Source organism: Tetrao urogallus, assembly GCF_951394365.1.
Source record: "Tetrao urogallus genome assembly, chromosome: 1".
Lineage (NCBI taxonomy): Eukaryota > Metazoa > Chordata > Aves > Galliformes > Phasianidae > Tetrao > Tetrao urogallus.
The window spans coordinates 11,173,315-11,194,044 of NC_136813.1; the positions used below are offsets into that span (position 1 = coordinate 11,173,315).

Below are 20,730 nucleotides of genomic sequence, written 5' to 3' on the forward strand. Positions count from 1 at the left end.
AGGCACACAAGAAGTTTTTTTAGTTTCAGTGGTTTAATAAACAAAGAGCTCTCCCTACTGTCAAAGCAAAAAGGAAGACCTTCAAGCCATGCACCTTCATATGTCTGTGGGGTGGGGGAAGGAGAGCGTGCTGGGGCTGCCACGCAAGGAGCAGAGCTCCCTCCATATTTGCCACCTGCTCTTCTGCACCCGGTGCAAATCTTGCTGCCACTGCAGTTTCTCCATATTAACCCAGCTTCCTCCAATGCAAAGTTAGAGCTGTCTCCTAAGTCTTTTCAAAAGTAGGATGGGGTAGTACTGATGCTAGTCTAAGGTGCTGAGGACCCCTCTAAGAGATACGCCAAACACCTGACTTTCAGAAGTAAGGCAGTACAGGGCAAACCTGTATAACAGCACAAGAATAATGGTCAAATGCTGCTGCTGACTTTGGTTACAAACATTTGAGAACGCAGGTATGTGTGGCCTGAATTCAGCAAGGGCTAGAAATCACTGGAGCTGTGCCCATGACTTCCAGCTTAAAGTCTGGTTTAATGCAACTCAGTAGATAATGACAGGATAAGGGGGAATGGTTTTAAACTGAAAGTGGGGAGATTTAGGTTAGATGTTAGGGGGAAATATTTCACTGAGAGGGCAGTGAAGCCCTGGCACAGGCTATCCAGGGATGTGTGAGTGCCCCATCCCTGGAGGTGCTCAAGGCCAGGCTGGATGGGGCCTGGGAAGCCTGAGCTGGTGGGTGGCAACCAGCCCATGGATTAGAACTGGATGGCACGGCCCCAAACTGGATGATCTTTGAGGTCCCTTCCAACCCAAGCATTTCTATGACTTATTCTATGATTCATTCTAAATTATTATCATCTCTGAACCTCACTAAGGTTCTAGGAAACAGCATTTATTAAAGTTCACAAAATACTTTAAATTCTCCCTCCAGGAAAGAGACAGAACACAGGTGCTTCAGAGCTGACCTGTGAAGAATAGGGACCCCAGGAGCAGTTCTCTTCCCATGCTGCACAGGCAGCTCCACAGCACCTGATCAGCATCCTGATGTCTATGCTAATTGTCACAACAGACCCTTACAACAGAAAAACTCCACGGAAAAGTAACTTGCGCCTGTTGCTGCTATTCTCATTTCTCCTTCTTTGCTCCCCAAGCAGAAGCAGAAAACAGGGTTAGGATGCAATTAGCACTGATACATGTCTTTCAACTTAGTAATTATTGTTTAAATGTATTTTTATGGCCAGATTCTGAATGATAAATGAGCCTAAATGAGATCTGTCAGTACAATTGTCTCATACAGTGTCTGCACGCAGCATTAACCCCTTGGCTATACGGAATACATACAGGCAACTAATATGAGTTAGTATAATATGAGAATTAAAATAGAAAACAAGCATAATGACTCAACCCTTGATAAAGCCTTCATTGTTATTATTAGGACCAACCCACAACATGCCAGGTGGTTCTCAAGCATAACTCAGACAGATGCCCTCTGGTGATTCTTGTTCAGGCAACTGAAAGGTATTGCAGCCTCCAAAGCAGAACTGAAGGAATGCCAGCATGCCTCGCTTTAACCATCAACAAGGATGTAAAGAAACTACAAGCAGAAGTGTCTGAGACACGCAAACTTATCCTGTTACACTACGAAGATGCAGGGAAATTTTGCAGGAGAAAGCAGTGGTGAAGTCTGAGGTCACTTCAAAAAGTATCATCAAACAGCCAGAGTCATCTGAGGCAGTCTCTGCCCTCTGACCCTTTAAATTCAAGTAACATGGTGTATAAAACATAAAGGAAAATAAATAAAAACTTGTTGCTATTGTCTTTGCCGTTATGTAAGTGTGAATACGCAGTTACTGCTTTCCTAGAGCAGATAAGCAACAACTTTTCACAGAAGAAAAAACACATATACAGCAATTTGACCACATGAGGATCCATGAGCAGCCCCAGAGAATTCAGGTTTGGTAGGAGGCAAGCATGGAGATGTAAGGGAACAGTCAGAACCAAAGAGTGAAAATCCAAAGCCAAGCTTAAGGACAGCATCTTCTCCCAGCTCGTGTTACCCAAGAAGAAAAGCAGGACAGCCAATTTCATTTACAAACCAAAACTGCACACAACTTCTGGCAAAACACTAAGCAAGGGTCACAATATTACCATGATTCAGATGAACCTTCCCTCTCTGTACCTGCTGAGAACGCTATTTCCAAGAAAGCTTCTTAGGAGGCCTGTCTCTCTTTGTTCAGCAAGAACATCAAAATTCCATATAAACAGATCTTCCTAAAGACAAGAAACAATCCTGTGCAAAAAGGGACTGAGTAGCAACTCTCCAAAAATCTACCCACAGTTCATTTTTTACACAGTTAATACAGGTTCCTAAAGTTCTTATCCTAAATCTAAGACTGAGAACCTGTGTATGAGTTCAACATCCAGAACTCATGGAAAACCTGATGAGACAGAAGGAAAATTCATCTCTGGAAAACATGGCGTTCTCATTTAATGATGTATGCATAGGTTCTGGAACTTTTGGGGTGGCTTTTTTTTGTTTGATTTTTATTTCATTTACTTATTTACATCAGTGTCTGAAAATACTAACCTGGCTCACTCCTATAAGTAACACAACTGAAATGCAGTCACAGATGATCAAGTCAGCTCTCCAGCACCTTCTTTACGAATATTCCTTCCCTGCCACTATAAGTAGCTGCTTTTTTGCTTGGAAAGGTGTGCCAATTACTCAGATGCTAATTGGCATCAGCTGCTCATACAATTTCTTCTCTATCAAACCGTATATTTTGTTTCAATACTCACTGAAATGACATGGAAAACAGGTGATAAAACGCACCACTGTGCAATACAGTTTGAGCTGTAAAGGTCATAAATGAGAAAAGCACTACAGAGTGCAAATTTCCATTTCCTCTCTTCCTGTTTTTGTAAAACTTTCTCATTATGTACATTCCTAAAAATTAATCAAAGTGGAAACTGCAAATTAACGTTGACTACTGGCAAACACAATTTCATTTGGAAGCTTTGAATGCCTAGAGAACAGGATCCAAAAGGCTCAGATTTACAGCAAGACCATAAGTAGGAGCACCTGTAGTACTTGGACACACTTTTTATATGGCATAATTACACAGATGTATTCAGCGCTCTGCGCACTTCCAAAATTCAAGCTGGCAATTTTCTCTCTTCAATACTTCCAACACTCGTGCTTCTTTTAGAGAAATACTGAAAAACCTTTTGGGTCACATCAGAGCAACAGGAGACAAACAATGTTTGTTTCCCGTGAATATCACTTTGTCCTAGCTGGTACTGTCTGATCTGGCCTGGGAAATCCAGCTGTCACCCACATCAGGGCTCCCATTTCCAGCAGTTCTCTGTAGCTCCAAGGAAGCAAAGCAGCCCTATAGTCCTTTTGGTACACAGATCCCAAGGTACTCAGGTGCCCCTTGCTCCCCCTTGTCCAGGGAAGGGCTTACAGCACAGCTGGAGTCTGACTGACCTGGGGCCTCTCAGCAGGAGCCAGGCATTCTGTGCTGGCATCTGCTCTGCCAGAGCCACAACAAACTCTGCAGCTGTAAATTAAGTTTCAGAGTCTTCTCGCTCTGTCTGTCCCAGGACAAGAATCCTGCTGTGCAAGCAGGATCCTAGTGTACAATCCTACTGTACAAGCCCAAAACACAGTTGGAGAAAGGAGCAGCATCTCCAGAAATCAAGGACTTATTTTTTCACAGAGAGAGGCTCACTGTACCTTACTTACAAAAAGAAACTACCTACAGCATATACAAGATGCACTCCTACCCTTCCAGAATACACAGAATACGTTTTTCAGGCATCCTGGATACACAGTTGCTACACTTAAGAACTACATGAAACTTATGTTCTAAACATTTAAATATCCCACCTCAACCCTGCTTGATCTGAAGCTATCTCAGAGACAGATGAAAGCCACAAGCAAACACGTTCTCGCAGGAAAGAAGAGAACCAACCGCCAGGCTTCCTCTGGCATTCCGGAGAGGCAGACAGTTACATAATACAACAACATACACATGCCATTCAAAAGGGTTGGCTGTCAGAGCTTAACAAAAAGAAGCCATTCCAGTAAACAAATCATCGTGCATGTGTGTGACAGACCTGAAACAGCCCCCCACACCACTTGCCTGAATGGAAAAGATTCACTGCTGTTGCCAAGCAAACCCAGGTCTCAGTCTGACTTCATGTTCCAAGGAAAGAAAATGACTTTTTTTTTTTTTTTTTAAGTTGATCCTTAAAGCAGCATCCTTAGCTGAATATATGGTACGTTTTCCCATGAGCCATAAAGAGAATGTCCTATGTTTTGACCGTGAACAAGCTTTTCTAGGAATGCAAATTCTGCTCTCAGAAGTTACACAATGGATTACAGTGTCACAAGCACTGTTCATGCTCCATTAGTCATTCTTTTATTATTTTTTTAACAGAAATTCACAAAAGGCCTGCAGTGTGTGTAGAGCACTTGCTGAACAATAGGCTGATTGTCTAAAATATTTGCAAGATTCCAGGAATAGAAAGCCAACACCCAAAGACAAACCAATATGCAGCACATAATTAGTAACAGCAAGCAGCTCACAGTATCATGCTTTCATGAGTCAAACACCCCAGAAGGTAAAAACAGGAAGAACAGCAGCAATCAGAGGTCTGAACCAATATGTCCTGATCAGCATGTGGAAGATAACTACAGAATTATCTGTATGCACAACAGGAGCAAAAGGGGCGTTGGGTTTCTAAGAAGCTCCAGGCCGGTATGGGATGGTACTCAGCTACAGGAAAGGAAACAGAAGGGAAACAATGTTTTTTTAAACTTTTGCTGGAACTGACACTGTACCTCTCTTTCACCAGCTTCAGAGACCAAAATTAGTTACCACTTCACTAGTGGCACTAACAGTGACAACAGCGATGGGTGAGCAAGGCAGATGGCCCATCTCCTCCAGGTGAGACAAGGTAGGAAGCTAGTCCAGCAGCTACGTCTCTGCCCTATTCTTTCTGGCAGAGATGTGATGCACTTTCTGCAGATGCTTGTGCACACCTGGGTCTGTGCTTACAAACTTCTGCATTTCCACTCTCTAGGACTGACCCTCTGCATAAATTTAAAATAAGTTATGACCGCAGGGTGAAGGAGGGATTCAAAATCCAAACCTGCTCACTGTCAACAAAGCACTGCTTGCGAGAACAGTGCTCCCAGCCATTTGTTTTTGTGCTTTACAGAATCAGAGAAACAACAAGGTTGGAAAAGACCTACAAGATCATCCAGTCCAACTGTCCACCCATCACCAATAGTTCTCACTACACCATGTCATAGAATCATAGAATCATAGAATCATAGAATCACCAAGGTTGGAAAAGACCTAAAAGATCATCCAGTCCAACCGTTCACCTATCACCAATAGCTCCCACTAAACTATGTCCCTCAGCACAACATCCAGCCTTTCCTTGAACACCCCCAGGCTCGGTGACTCCACCACCTCCCTGGGCAGTCCATTCCAGTGCCTGACCACCCTTTCTGAAAAGTAATACTTCCTCATGTCCAGCCTGAATCTCCCCTGCCGTAGCTTGAAACCATTCCCTCTGGTCCTATCACTAATGACACGAGAGAAGAGGCCGACCCCCAGCTCACTACAGCCTCCCTTCAGGAAGTTATAGAGAGCAATGAGGTCTCCCCTGAGCCTCTTCTCCAGGCTGAACATTCCCAGCTCTCCTCATAAGCCCTGTGTTCCAGACCCCTCACCAGCTTTGTTGCCCTCCTTTGAACACGTTCCAGGGCCTCAATATCTTTCTTGCAGTGAGGGGCCCAAAACTGGACACAGTACTCGAGGTGCGGCCTCACGAGTGCTGAATATAGGGGAACAATCACCTCTCTGCTTCTGCTTGCAACACTGTTTCTGATGCAAGCCAGGATGCCATTGGCCTTCTTGGCCGCCTGGGCACACTGTGGGCTCATGTTCAGCCGAGCATCAATCAATACCCCCAGGTCCATTTCCTCTATGCAGTCCTCCAGCCACACCGCCCCAAGCCTGTAGCGTCGCCTGGGGTTGTTGTGGCCGAAGTGCAGGACCCGGCATTTGGCCTTGTTGAAACTCATCCCATTGGCTTCAGCCCAGCTCTCCAGCCTGTCCAGATCCCTCTGTAGGGCCTCGCTACCCCCAGGCAGATCCACGCTTCCAGCCAATTTGGTGTCATCTGCGAATTTACTGAGGGTGCACTCGATGCCCTCATCCAGGTCATCAATAAAGATATTGAAGAGGACAGGCCCCAGCACCGACCCCTGGGGAACACCACTCACGACCGGTCACCAGCTGGATTTGACTCCATTCACCAGCACTCTCTGTGCCCGGCCCTCCAGCCAGCTCCTTACCCAGCCAAGAGTGTACCCATCCAAGCCTCGGGCTGCCAGCTTCTGCAGGAGAATGCTGTGGGACACAGTGTCAAAGGCTTTGCTGAAGTCTAGGTAGACCACATCAACAGCCTTTCCCTCATCCACCAGATGGGTCACTAGATCGTAGAAGGAGATCAGGTTGGTCAAACAGGACCTGCCCTTCACAAACCCATGCTGGCTAGGCCTGATCCCCCACTCATCCCGCACATGCCGCATGATCTCCCTCAAGACAATCTGCTCCATAACCTTCCCTGGCACCGAGGTCAGGCTGACAGGCCTGTAGTTCCCTGGGTCCTCCTTACGACCTTTCTTGTAAATGGGAGTCACATTGGCAAGCCTCCAGTCTTCTGGGACCTCACCAGTCACCAAGGAGCGCTGACAGATGATGGAAAGCGGCTCGGCTCTCACCTCTGCCAGTTCCCTCAGCACTCTCGGGTGGATCTCATCTGGCCCCATCGACTTGTGACAGTCCAGTTGGAGCAGTAGGTCTCTGACTGTTTCTTTCAGAATCACAAGGAGGTTAGTGTGCTCCCCAGCCGAGATTACCAGGTCAGAGAGAGGAGTATCCTGAGGATAACTGGTCTGACTTTTAAAGACAGACGTAAAGAAGGCATTCAGAACCTCTGCCTTTTCCTTATCCTCAGTGGTCACATTCCCAACCTCATCCAGCAAAGAGTGGATATTCTCCTTTGTCCTCCTCTTACTGTTAATGTATTTATAAAAGAGTTTCTTATTCCTTTTCACCCCATCGGCTAAGTTAAATTCAAGCTGGGCTTTTGCCTTTCTGATTTCACCTCTACACATCCTAACGACTTCCTTGTATTCATTCTGAGTGGCCTGTCCCTCTTTCCACAGGCGGTAGATTCTCTTTTTCTCCCGGAGCCTCAAGAATAGCTCCCTATTCATCCACGCCGGTCTTCTTCCCCACCGGCTCATTTTGCAGCTCAGGGGGACTGCCTGCTCCTGCGCCCTTAAGACTTCCTTCTTGAAGAGCAACCAGCTCTCTTGGACCCCTTTACTCGCTAAGACTGAATGCCAGGGGACTCCCCTATTAGTCCCTTGAACAATTCAAAGTCCGCCCTCCTGAAGTCCAAGGTAGCAATTTTACTATTCCCCCTCCAGGCTCCACCATGAATCGAGAAATCTATCATTTCATGGTCACTCTGTCCAAGACAGCCTCCAACCTCCACATCTCCCACCAAACCTTCCCTGTTTGTGAACAGCAGGTCTAGTGGGGCAGTTCCTCTCATGGGCTCTCTGACCAGCTGTATCAGGAAGTTGTCCTCTACGCATTCCAGAAACCTCCTAGACTGCTTCCTCTGTGCTGTGCTGTACTCCCAGCATATGTCAGGGAAGTTAAAGTCCCCCATGAGGGCAAGGGCAGGCGACTGTGCAGCTTGTGCCAGCTGCTTATAGAATACCTCATCTGTCTCTTCATCCTGATTTGGAGGTCTATAACAGACGCCCACCAGGGTGCCTGTCTTGTCAGCCCTTCCTCTGACCTTTACCCATAGGGATTCAACATTATCGTCCCCAGTCATAATCTCAGTAGCGTAAAAGCATTCCCTAACTTAGAGAGCCACACCACCACCCCGCCTTCCTTGCCTATCTTTCCTGAAGAGGAAAGATATGTCCCTCAACACAGAATCCAAACGTTCCTTGAACACCTCCAGGGTTGGTAACTCCACCACCTCCCTGGGCAGCCCATTCCAGTGCCTGACCACTCTTTCAGAAAAGTAGTATTTCTTAACGTCCAGCCTAAAACTCCCCTGGCGCAGCCTGAAGCCATTCCCTCTAGTGCCATCACCAGTTACATGAGAAAAGAGGCCGACCCCCAGGTCACTGCAACCTCCCTTCAGGTAGTTATAGAGAGCAGTGAGGTCTCTCCTGAGCCTCCTTTCTCCAGACTGAACGACCCCAGCTCCTCCAGCCGCTCCTCACAAAGCCCGTGCTCCAGACCTTGCACTTTCCTACACAGCAGGCTACTGCTCTACTTTTGGGGCCGTTCAGAAGGAGCTAGAGCCTTTGTTTTAAAATCTAACACGCTCTGAGGGTAGAACTGAACTCCAAGAACTCCTCTGAGGAAACAATATTTCTGGGTCATGAAAACACGGTTGAGGTAGAGAAGCTCCAGTAATTCGGGCTTGAAGAAACACCACACAGTGACAGACAGAAGGTCCTCAGGGAGATCAGCAATGCATCTGGGCACCACAATATCAGAAGAACGAAAAACTATTAGGGAGCATCCACAGTAGACTTACTAAGATGGTGAAGGGCCTAAAGAGCAAGATGGATAAGGAGTGGCTGAAGTCCGTGGTGTGCTCAGCCCAGAGCAGAGCAGGCTGAGGAGAGGCCTGATGGCGGCTGCAGCTCCTCATAGGGAGCAGAGGGCAGCGCTGAGCTCTGCTCTGTGTGACAGGGCCTGAGGGAACGTCATGGAGCTCGTGGGCCCCTTCTAACACAGAATTTTCGACTATTCTATTATTCTATTCTTGGGTTTGATATTAGGAGGGAGTTTTTCACTCAGAGGGTGGTGACGCACTGGAACAGGCTGCCCAAGGAAGCTGTGGATGCCCCATGCCTGCAGGCATTCAAGGCCAAGCTGGATGTGGCTCTGGGCAGCCTTGTCTGGTGGCTGGTGACCCTGCACATAGCAGGGAGGTTGAAACGTGTTGATCTTTGTGGTCCTTTTCAACCCAGGCCGTTCTACCATTATTATTCTGTGATCCTAGTGGGTCCCTTTGAACTCAAGATATTCTAGGCTTTTAGGATTCCACATCTCCACGACATCCAGCCAGCAGTCTCTCAGGCTTTGTCCCACCTCACAGCTCTCCTTTTGACCAGCTCAAGCACTGGTCAAAAGTCTCACAACCACAACCACAGTCCTGCTGATGCAGTATGACCTTCACTAGCAAAAAGGCAACTCAGGAACCCAAATCCAGCAGGTTGAGGGAGGTGATTCTGCCCCTCCACTCTGCTCTTATAAGAGCCCACCTAGAGTACCGCCCTCAACACAAGAAGGACATGGAGCTGTTGGAGCAGGCCCAAAGGGGGGCCATAAAGATGATCAGAGGGCTGGAGCACCTCTCCTATGGGGACAGGCTGAAAGAGCTGGGGTTGTTCAGGCTAGAGAAGTCTCCAGAGGCACCTCATAGCATCATTCCAGAACCCGAATGGGGCCTGCAGGAAAAGTTGGAGAGGGACTTTTTTATAAGGGCAGGTAGTGACAGAATGAGGGGAAAATGGCTTTAAATTGGAAGAGGGTAGATTTAGACTAGATATCAAGAAGAAATTATTTACTGTGAGGGTGGTAAGACACTGGAAGAAGTTGCCTAGTGAGGTTGTGGATGCCCCCTCTCTGGGGGCATTGAAGGCCAGGCTGGATGGGGCTGTGAACAACCTGGTCTAGAGGGAGGTATTCCTGCCTATAGCAGGGGGTTGGAACTGGATGATCTTAAAGGTTCCTTGAAGCCCAAACCATTCTGCGATTCTGTGATTTCCTGGTGCTACAGGACTATCAGTGGAATAAGCCAATTCCAGAGCTCAGGATATTCTGTGCAGAGAAGAGCTCTGGACAGCGTTGCTATCTCCTGTACGTGAATACAGACAAAAGTCATTACGGAAATCCTAAACACCATTCAAAACTACTCCTGCTATTTATGGTACTTACTATATAAGCTTCCACCTCCTTCCTTTAAAGTATATTAAATCAGAGTAAAACAGGCATGTAGAAAATGACCAAGTTCTTCACACAAATTCAGACAGCCTCATGCTAAGCTACAATTACAGCAATAAGAGTCTGAGAGCAAAGAGAAACAGAAGAACAGAAAACAGCAATGTCTTCAAATATTTTGTTTGCTTGTTTCAAAATGCTGCTTTGGGTATTTTTTTTGTTTGTTTTTAAGAAATACTAACTTAATCAAGAAATAGAAATAATACCTGCATGAGAAGGTACTCACCTTAGAACAAGAAGGAAATACAGATAAAAAGACAGATTTATTTTACTACTTTTATTTTGGCAGTGCCTTTATCTCTATCTACAAACTAAGAACTGATTATGCTTGGTTTAAACAATACGTGTATACTTCCTACAGTTCATGTGCTGTCTCGTTTCTTCTTTGGATTCTTTTTTATCTCCCTGTTTAAAAAACACCTTAGTAAGAAGGAAAAATGTACTGTTAAATGTTCTGATTTTCTTTCAAACACATGCCACACAACCCCCTCACCCTAATAAACCAAACACCCACAGGAATTAAAAATACCAGCAATTTGCTCATCAATGACAGGAGTTGTTCCCATACTGCAAATAATCAAAAGGAGGAAAGAACATATAAATACAGGCAATCTGAAGAGTCATGCATCACCCAGCAAAAATGAGGCGGCATAACACCTTGATATGCTTTCAAAGACACTTTATAACAGCATGCTTGGCCAGAGTCAGCTCAAAAAAGGATTTGAAACAATATTCTGTCAGCCACACAGCCTCCGCATGAAGTTGGTCCCTGGTGGAGTCACAAAGCTAAAATACTACCAAGTATGTAATAACTTGGGGGGTTTATTTCCAGAAATTCGAACGAAGATAACACAGGAGGTTTTCATAAATGTTGAGCACCTGTATTCTGTAACAATTTTCAGAGAGCCCAGCATCACTGCAGATTACAATCCTTCTAAGTCCCCGTGTTCCACACCAACACCTGAGTCCAAGTTTCCCAAGAACTCAATCCTATTTATTCTCTAAATAAAAGCCTGGTTTCCTAAGAGCTCAGCAGCTATCAGCCCCTGTTACAGTCCAGATTAGCCAAAGTGCTCTGCATGCTCACCCCCCTGGCTAGTCATACATAGGTACACACTGAAAACAAAGGTCATACATCTAACAACGATACGAGACATGAAAAGTTTACATGCTAATGTTTTTTTTCTGTACATCAGTTCCACTGCATCTGAAATGTACTTTTATCTTCTGTGATTAGCCACTGGTCATAGCCACTTCTTCCTAAGACTTGCAGAAGTCAGACTATGCAGAAATTTCAGTAACTCGATGAGTAGGAACAACCAAGGCTGGACAGGTTCAGCTCCTTCTGGTACATGCTATGGGTGTCTGTGTACCCAACTACTCAACTGAAATCAAGTCAAGGAAGCTTAGGAAATGATTCATCTCTGTCACAGTGGGCATCTATTTTTGCTCAGCTGAGTTATTTGAAATGAAGTGCACTGACCCTGCTGAGGGCAGGGTGGTCTTCTGTACCTATTAGGGAGATAAGGGAATCCAAACTAGATTCTATTCTAGTTTCCAGAAGATGAGAGTCACAGGGCAGAGAAGTTAGTATATGCTTTGTTTTCAATAGAACAAAGCATTTTGCAGGCACCAGAGAAAGCACAGGAAAAGAAGGAAATGCAAAAAAATGGGAAACAAAAGGTTATATATTTCTATATTTCTCCAACTCGATGGAAGTCTGATTCAAGAGATGAAAAGATGTTCATGACATCTTTCTCATCAAGGTATTTCCTTATGTTGAAAAAGAAACAAGCATTTTCATTAATGGAAAAACTGACATGGATACCCTTGCCATCTCCACCTTTGCTTAAATGTAAAATGTGACATAACTTATTACTTCTACTCCTCTGACAAATGCAGTTAAAACTGTCCAAAGGTTACAGAAACTAACGGAGAACAAAGTAGACAGATGTATACTGATACATGAGGAAACGTGGCTATATGAGAAAACCAGGCTATAAATCTCTGCTCTCTTTTCAGTTGTCAACAGATTTAGCTAACATGGAAAAGAGGAAGAACATGAGTTAATAGCTCCTTCCTTTTTTGGAGTGAAGAACAAGCCAAATTCAGTGCACTTTTTGACCCTTAAGCACGATGAGGAGGGAGTTCTGTGTAGGTGTTCACATTTGAATTACTGTAGGCTCTCCTTGCAATTGCTGGAGATAAAACTGAGATGAATCACTTCATTCCCATTGTCTACAAAAAGAAATCCAGAAACTGGCACAGATGTGCATCAGAAAGGTCTGCAGCGAGATGAGACAAAGTTTATCCAGGAGATCTGTATCTTTACAAGAGATGAAAGCAGAAGGTGGAATACACAACGGAACATTTTCGGTGAAGTGGAATGTCCATTACTAGAATAAAGAACACAGCTTGAATTTTCAAGAGAAGCCTACTCCAAAAGCCAACTTGGGTAAAATGGGAGAAGAGGATTCCACATATTTCTTTACCAGGGATGCTGATCAGTTTTTTACTTGTTAAAGGTATCCCAGTCACTGACTTTGACAATCATCTTTCGGCAGCATCTCTGGTAGCACAGGTTTCAGTCACTTCCCACTGTGTCCAGCTCTGTGGGACAGCTCCTATAGTTACATACATAACCAACTCACTCCTTGGCTTCAGCTCATCCACACGCAGACTTTGCAGAAATAACTGATGAGTTTGGTCCTATCCATCCCTGCAATCTTTCTCTTTGAGAAGGAGTGGCATCAACCAAAATCAATAGGACTTCTTAATATAACAAGAATTTCTTATTCTCAGGTAAGCAAGAGGTACAAATGAGGCTGTGGTTTAGGAGTTCAAATATTATGTAATGCACATATCAGTGCCTTTTGTGCCAGGGAAACTAACAAACAAAAACACAAACTAAAACAACTTGCACAAAAAACACGTCATGTAAGACACGTAAGATACGTCAAGGAACATAAGTTGTATATTCATTCCACCAGTTAAATTTTTGGAAAGAAGAAACCATCAACCTGAACCTCATTCTTCCTGGCAAAGGATCCAGATGCTGACAGCTGTGTAAGATCCACCAAGGCCAGAGTAATGCCATCAGCCTGGGACCCAGAGGTGCTGGAGAGGGGTAAGCCCAGCACCAGGAAGAGGGGCTGAAGCTAAAAACCTGAGTCTATTACAGTTTTAACTGATTTTATTATTATTTTTTTTTCCTGTAGCAATTGCATCCAGACTGATAATGATTAGACTTTCAAGATTTCATTTACACTAACAATAAATTTTGGCTATATAAAGACGTGTTGCCCTTTCACCAATGAACAAGATTTCAAGTGTAACACTTCGTACCAGGACACAGGCTCTTTACATCACAATAAATTAATCCAAATAAAACTGCTGTTTTATTCTAACCAGATGTTGCCCATCTTCCCAGAATAAAGAAGAAAAAAACCACCATAAGTTTGTGCTCTCTGACAGCAGAAACATGATCACACCCACACCTGATCCAGATCAAATCTGAACCATCGGGTGACGTAACGTTAGTGGATCTGGAGCCACAGCCAGAAGCCTACAGAAAGGCTAGGTCCATCAAGTGGGAGCATTTGTACATCGCTAGCAAGATGACTAGAATATCATTTTGAAGGGGCTATGGACTAGAAAACTACTAACAGTTTTTCATTATTAAATATATCAGGACTTAGAAAGCAATGGAAAAGAATTCATGGAGCAGAAAGACAACAGAGGCAAGGAAAAGAGCTACCTTGAAATCACTGGAAAATTACTGAGTGAGAACATTGTCTGGCAAAGGAAACTACAGATGGTAGGAAAAGGAAAAACAAATACTTGAAAAGTTCCACTGATTTTCTGTTGTTGTCTTTCACAGAATTTTTCTTCAATTAGCTCCTACTTACTGGGGCTATAAAACAGCCAGATGTTTTTCAGTTAAAAATGAAGACTAGGGGTAATTACTGTGACAATATCCTTTTTGTGCCTTCCCTTTGCTGGGTTATTATCCCTAACACCTCTACAAGCGAAGCACTTCATTACCTTCCCATCACCCTCTTCTTTATGGTTGAATGGCTTTCCCATGGACAAACTACAGCATCGCTTTTTTTCATGTCCCCTTACACAACTACACCTTGTATGTAACACCTGATCATGGCGACCTCTGGAAAGCTTCTGATGCATTTCTGGCATGTATGCTGGCTGCTGCTCTCCCTCCCCCCCCAACTAAGCTTTCAGGTAACTTGAGCTCTTTGGGATATGGATCAGGTCTCTTTTACACCACCTGAAAAAACATAAACATTAAAGCAGGCCATCAGGAAAACAAAACATCAAGTTAACAAAAAAGAAGCTGCTGGCTACTGATTCTGATGAGCTATTCAAGGGGTGTTAGGACCTTTCTAAAGGTAGTTCTTACCTTCGGACAAGAACAAGAAGGGAAGAAATGCAACCATTAAAATATAAGAACTAGATAACTAAATAGTTGAAGGTCAGTATTAACCTATAAATGAAGTCAGAGCAGGAGGAGAATCAGATAATACATAGGAATTGTGTCACTGACATCATTGGGTCATCCCAAGTCTTAAAATTCAGGCTCTGTAATTGCGTTCCTGCTGTAAATAGCCTGTAGTTAAGGAACTATGTGTAAGACTCAAAACTGTCTAGCAAACAGACTATTAGTCAACATAATAGCACCATCTCTCTTCAGAAAAGACAGTGCCTGATAGGACCCCAGAGGGCTGTGTTCTCAGCCTCTCTCTATTCCTCATCAGCTGTCAGATCTGGCCTCATCTCTCCACAGCAGTTTTTCATCTCATTCTTAGACTTTCTCGCTCTTCGCTCCATCTCTCAGCAAGGAACCACAGCACTCTACTGCACGTCCAAGAGCTCAGTAAAACGACCCGCCAGGCACTGGTAAAAATAGAGCAGCCCTGGCTCTCCAACGCTTCTTTCTGTATTTGTACAGCAGCTAGAGCTGTGGCACCCCAAATTCTCCTAAGGCCTCTAACCAATAATTTAACATTAATTAGAATACAAGAAACAGGTGAATGCCAATTGTATTTTGTATTCTCAAATAGAAAACATACCTTAAAAAAAAAAAAGAACATGTGCACTTTTACTGAATGTTTAGAATCTGGACAAAGGAATCTGTGCGTGCCCAAAAGGGAAACTTGTATGGCTGAAGGTCTCATAAGCCAAGAGAACCAGGAACTGAAATGTGGATGCCAAAGACTGCTACTAAAAGCAATTCCCATATTCTTCAAGGGTCAGAGTTTCTCTTCACAAGTGCACTGCAAATACCATTCGCCCAAAAAGACTCCACAGCTTTATTTTATCAATTTTCTGCCCAAATCCTCTGACTGTAACAACAGACTCTCTTCATTCTGCAATGGCAAAACTATTCCTTATCTTCACAATATACAGTACTTGGAAGGAAAGAAAAAAACAAACAAACAAACAAAAAAAACCTACCTCAGAGTGGACCTTAGTTGCAAGTAAGCGTTATAAATTATCACTCATATTAAAATTAATAGTAATGAGCCTGCCTGGAGCTGCTAATTGCTTCTAGGTGTAGTGTTAATTTTCTCAGATACAAAGGATCAGTTCATTATCAACACTCAGCAAGCAACATACTTGTCTTCAGCAGCAACAACTCTTGAGAAATCCTGCTGCACACATAGAAGAAATCAAAAGCAAGAAGTGCTCTCAAAGTCCAGGAAGAAAAAGACAGCTACTCGCATTTTACTAAATGCCAGAACTGGCAAAACCCTTCCTTTTCAAACTCTAACTTCAATGACTCATCACAAAACAACTCCATCAGCAAATCACACACATCTGGTAGCAATGTGGTGCTAGCGAGCCCTCCTCAGCCAACAGCTTACAGATCCAACTCCTTCCAGCATGGCTCTCCTCTGTAGGGAAAGAATTCCTTCAACACAGCTTTAAATCAGAGCAGGTATTGACAGGACCTTATTTGAGATGAACGGAGGAGTTCATACCTCACGGAGCTATTGCTTCAACAGACCTTGCTGCACTGATTTACACAGAGCTTATGTTTTCCGAGTTATCCCTGCAAACGCTAAGGACAAGGAGCATGATTGTTTTCATATGCTTCAGCAGAAGTGCAGAGCACAGGATTCACTGTGCCCAAAGACCTCTGCGGATGATAACTGCCAGCAGAGAGGTGGTAACAAGCAACCAGAAAGTGGTAACATCAAACACTGCTACAGTCACGCTGGCAGGAAACATCTGCCCACTGCCTTATCTCTGTCTGTCATTTTATACCGAGGTTGAAAAATCACCGACATCTCCTGCAGCAATTTCCTTCCTGTACAATCACCTCCATGCTTCTGCACAGGCAGTACAAATTTACCTTCAGTGAACCTAACAGAAAGGCTCCCAGCAGTTCTACTTGTCTGTTGTTCAGACTGAACTTCAATATTCTTTTCAGAGAACATTTTATGGAAGCACACAGAGATTTGTTTATTTGGAGACTAAGACTCGTAATCACAACACAAACAAAATGCCTTATCTCACCTTTAATGAAATGTAAATTAGACACCTACAGTTCAACATCACCTTTTTCTTCAAGCCAGGCACTTTGCTAAAGTCACGCATGGCTACATCTGACTTTCCTTTCACAGAAAGAATGGTTATGGCAGAATTCTGCTGGCTGTTACTTGGAATTCCAAAGGTCTATATGCAGCTTCAAGCAAAAAAAAAAAATAAATAAAAAAAACAAAAACCAAACCTCTAAAAAACATTAATTTCACAGAGAGTCTTTCCAAAGTATTACTTAGCACAGAGGAAAGGTATTTATCACTCCCCCATAACCCCCAAACCATTTTTACAGATAGAAGTCCATACCACTGAATAAAGCTTGCACTTCTGTGCCCTTCTGACATAACCACAGTGCAGCTCAAAGACACCCGCAGAAACAGCCTGTTACCTTTCTCCTTTCTGCCCTGTGGTTGCTCCTGGTCTGACTCTACATACACAGGCTCCTCGCAAGGTGAATGCCACAGCAACTTTCTATGAGTGGTTGGCTCATGATCACCTGTCTTCCACAGAACAGGATCCAAGGGGAAATCCTAAATACTGTCCTTTGGAAACCAGAAGCCAGTGCTCTGCCATCTAAAGCTAGCACCAGGTGAGCCACGTCAGACTGGAGAAGCAGAATGGCTTTATCAGCACAATGAGAAGGGCACTTCTGCTCTTGGCTATGACCTGCTCACACAAAACCAACTCAGTATTTCCACCCAGAGCTGAGGATTTTCTGCAGCATACAAACAGCTGTACTGTGAGCCTCAAACTTTATGGAATATTTTTATAGGTAGAACAGAAAATAGGTGACATTTGTATGGTTATTCCCATCTCTTACTCCAGGAGCACAAGTACTGTGCTTTACTCAGGTCTACTGAAATATCAAAGCAACTTTCACTGTCAAGTGTCACCGCTGCCACATCCCATTTGCACAGCTGAATGACAGACATTCTAATGCATGTTTTTTAAGGCGCTTATTCATGTGAGCAACCTTTCTAATGGTAAACTCTACCAGGTGTGCCTTACTGAGGGGTCAGAACTTAAATATCTCTAGAAATATGAAACGTGCTTAACTTCTCAGCAGGTGCTGAAAGAATCCAAGGAACATGCTGCTAGATATATTTAATACTAGCACCTTTCCAAGTACTACGAATTTTGCACATAGCAATTCAAACACAACTCACTAACACTTCACTGGGTGAGTGCCTTTCTACTCATTTGTTGTTGTTGTTCCTTTTTAATAAAACAGATTCCAAAAGCTGATGAAAGCACCCTCTCAGTTTGCTGCACTCCTCAAATCCTCCCAAAGTAAACTTTTAAAAACAATCAAAAGAACCCACTAAGCACAAACACTTCACACAGCTGCCGTCATAAGTTAATAGATCAAAGCTGTCCTACCTTACAGACCACAATAAGAAAAGGAGGAAAATAAATATGTCCATACAAATATGTTTCAGTGTATTTGCTTCAGAGGCAATGTTCTGGCACACAGAATCAGACTGCACAGCATATCTAAAATGTCAACTTAGTAATTGAGCAAGAGATCTACAGTCCCATCCACAGAAAAATTGACTGTGTGCAGGCACCATCAGATTTGCAGGGAGAGCTGGTAAAAACATTCTGAAGGTCACCAGGCATTTCTTTTTGCAAGAGCCTCATTTTACTGTCTTATAATTTCACCCTAACCATAACCATTTCAACTAAAGTACCAAACTCAATACGAACTTTTTATTTTTTTAATTAATAACTGCATAGGAAAAAGGTGCATCAATTTCCAATAATCAGCCAGAGAAAAAGTTAGTTTGTTTGGAACATACAAAAAAAATTTGGCCAGACTTATGTAAGTTTGAGATGCTGGAGCAGAGCCTTGAAATTCTGAAGGTTATTGGATAACCTTCTTAATACCGCAAGAAAACTGTTCAAGTTAAGGCCTTTTCACGACTTGGAGGACAGTCTGGTGCATGCTCAGCAGAGACAGATTTACCATCTCCACTTCCCAGTGATTCCATCTGTATGGAGCATGCTGCTGAGTAAGGATCTTCAAGATAAGCTGTGTTTCCACAACCACAGGTCCCAGTCTCTCATATAGTGACTGACCTTCAGATGGCTCCAAGCTGCCCAAGCTGACACAGAGGGAGAAAAAGAAGTGTACTGGGGAAGTGAGGAAGAAGGGAAAAGAGGCCTCTAGGCATCTAGCAGGTAAACTACGGAAACAGAGAAGAGTTTGATGAAGCAGAGTGAAATGAAGGTAAGGGGTCACAAAGGACACGAGAAGAAAGCACTCTGGCTGCAGAGTGTGCACTGCTTGCCTGGGGATCCTGCTGGGTGGCACAGCAGAGCAGAAGTCAATGTCACCCTGGGCTGAAGGGATGGGGAAACACCAGGAAATGCAGGGAAAGTATTGCCTCCTCAACTCAGCACTCATCAGAGTGCTCCTGGGATCTGCATACAGTTTCCATCTCCCTAAAGGCATTGGAGCGAGCTCAGGAGAGACTACCGAGATGGCAGGGGCTGGACCACCATCCCCATAAGGAAGGGCTTGGAGAGCTGGGTTTGGTCAGCCTGGAGCAGGAATACTTCGGAAGGACCCACAGGGAGCCCCCAGAGACTACACACAAGGTATCACAAAGATGGCCAGCCTATGGAGGATGCACAGTCTCTATCCTTGCATGTTCCCAGTATGACCCAGCCTCCAAGGCATGCCAGCAGGACTGAGAGATCCTTAGGGCCCTGTGACCTGGGCACAGAAGGCGGCCAGAATGGGGCAGAACCCCTCCAACCGCCGGGCATCGAACCACGTCCCTGTGCCCCACCCTCATAGCCTCAGCAAGATGTGCTTCTGAGTCACAGCATCCACACCTCTCTGATACCCTGGGAGACGCAGGAAGCCTCTCAGAGGTAATTTCCTCTCGGAAATCACCCATGCAGCATTAAAAAGTCGTTAAGACTGAAAAATCAGGCTCTCTTAAAGCTGCCAGTGGATGAACAAAATGACACGGATTCAACAAACCCCACGACGTGTTAATAACACGGCACAGGGCTCAGCCGCACCGAGCCCCGCGCAGCAGCGGAGCACCACGGCGGGAGAACGGCGGCACCGACGTTCTCCCCCCGCCCCGCGACGGCTCCGTGCAGCGGGAGGCCCCTCAGGCCCGGCCCCGGGGAGCAGGAGCTGCCCGCGGGGGGCGATGGCGCGGCGGCGGCCGTTACCTGGAGAGGGAATCGCCGCTGGGCGGCCGCGCCGCCACCGCCCGCCCGGCGCCGAGGCTCTCGCAGCTGGAGCTCTCCTCCATGCCGGGCGGCGGGGCGGCCCCGGGGCGGACGGCTGTCAGCCGAATGTGGGGCAGCGCCCGGCGGCGCAGGAAGCGGCCATGTCGGCCCGGCGTGCCGCGCGGGGAGGGCGGGCCGTGGCGGGGCGGCGCCGAGCGCCGCCGCTCCCTTTGCCGCAGCCCGCCCGCCTCCCTCTGCCCGCAGCCCGGAGGCGATGAGGTCGATGAGGGAGGGAGGTTGCGGGCGTCACCGAGCGCCCCGAGAACCGCCGTGGAGGGAGGCGGTGGTCGTGTCCCCCCGGGGCGTGAGGGACGGGAGGGCAGCGGGTGTGCTGTGTGTGCTCATCCCGGCGAGGGAGAGTCGGAGCTGGTGGGGATCAACCCCTCCAGCAGCAGGGGTTGCATCTGGCCTCTCCCCTGTGCGTCTAGATGTGACAGTCCTTGCTAAAAGCAAGGAAATCTTGCTGCCCTCACAGCCCTGAGAACCAGCTGTATCCTGGGTTGCATCCAGAGCAGTGCGGCCAGCAGGGCGAGGGAGGTGACCCTGCTCCTCTGCTCTGTGCTATGAGGCTTCACCTGGAGCACTGCATCCAGATGTGGAGTCCTCGGTACAGCAGAGACAAGCTGTTGGAGCGCGTCCAGAGGAGGGCCACAAAAATGCTCGCCTTTTCTATGAAGACAGGCTGAGAGAGCTGGGGCTGTGCAGCATGGAGAAGGCTGCGGGGACACCTGAGAGCAGCCTTTCAGTATCTAAGGGGAGACTGTAAGAATGAGGACAGACTCTTCAGTAG

At 45.5% G+C, this 20,730-nt stretch overlaps 1 protein-coding gene across 1 annotated transcript in view; it reads right to left on the reverse strand.

The window, feature by feature from the left end:
* MTMR2 (myotubularin related protein 2) overlaps positions 1–19,963 on the reverse strand; it is a gene marked incomplete at both ends in the record, with an annotated part of 61,833 nt that extends 41,870 nt beyond the window's left edge. The window contains one exon of the mRNA XM_079539326.1: positions 19,881–19,963. Coding sequence (XP_079395452.1) covers positions 19,881–19,963 — 83 coding nt within the window. The remainder of the gene's footprint in view (positions 1–19,880) is intronic.
* Between the last annotated feature and the right edge of the window lie 767 nt (positions 19,964–20,730).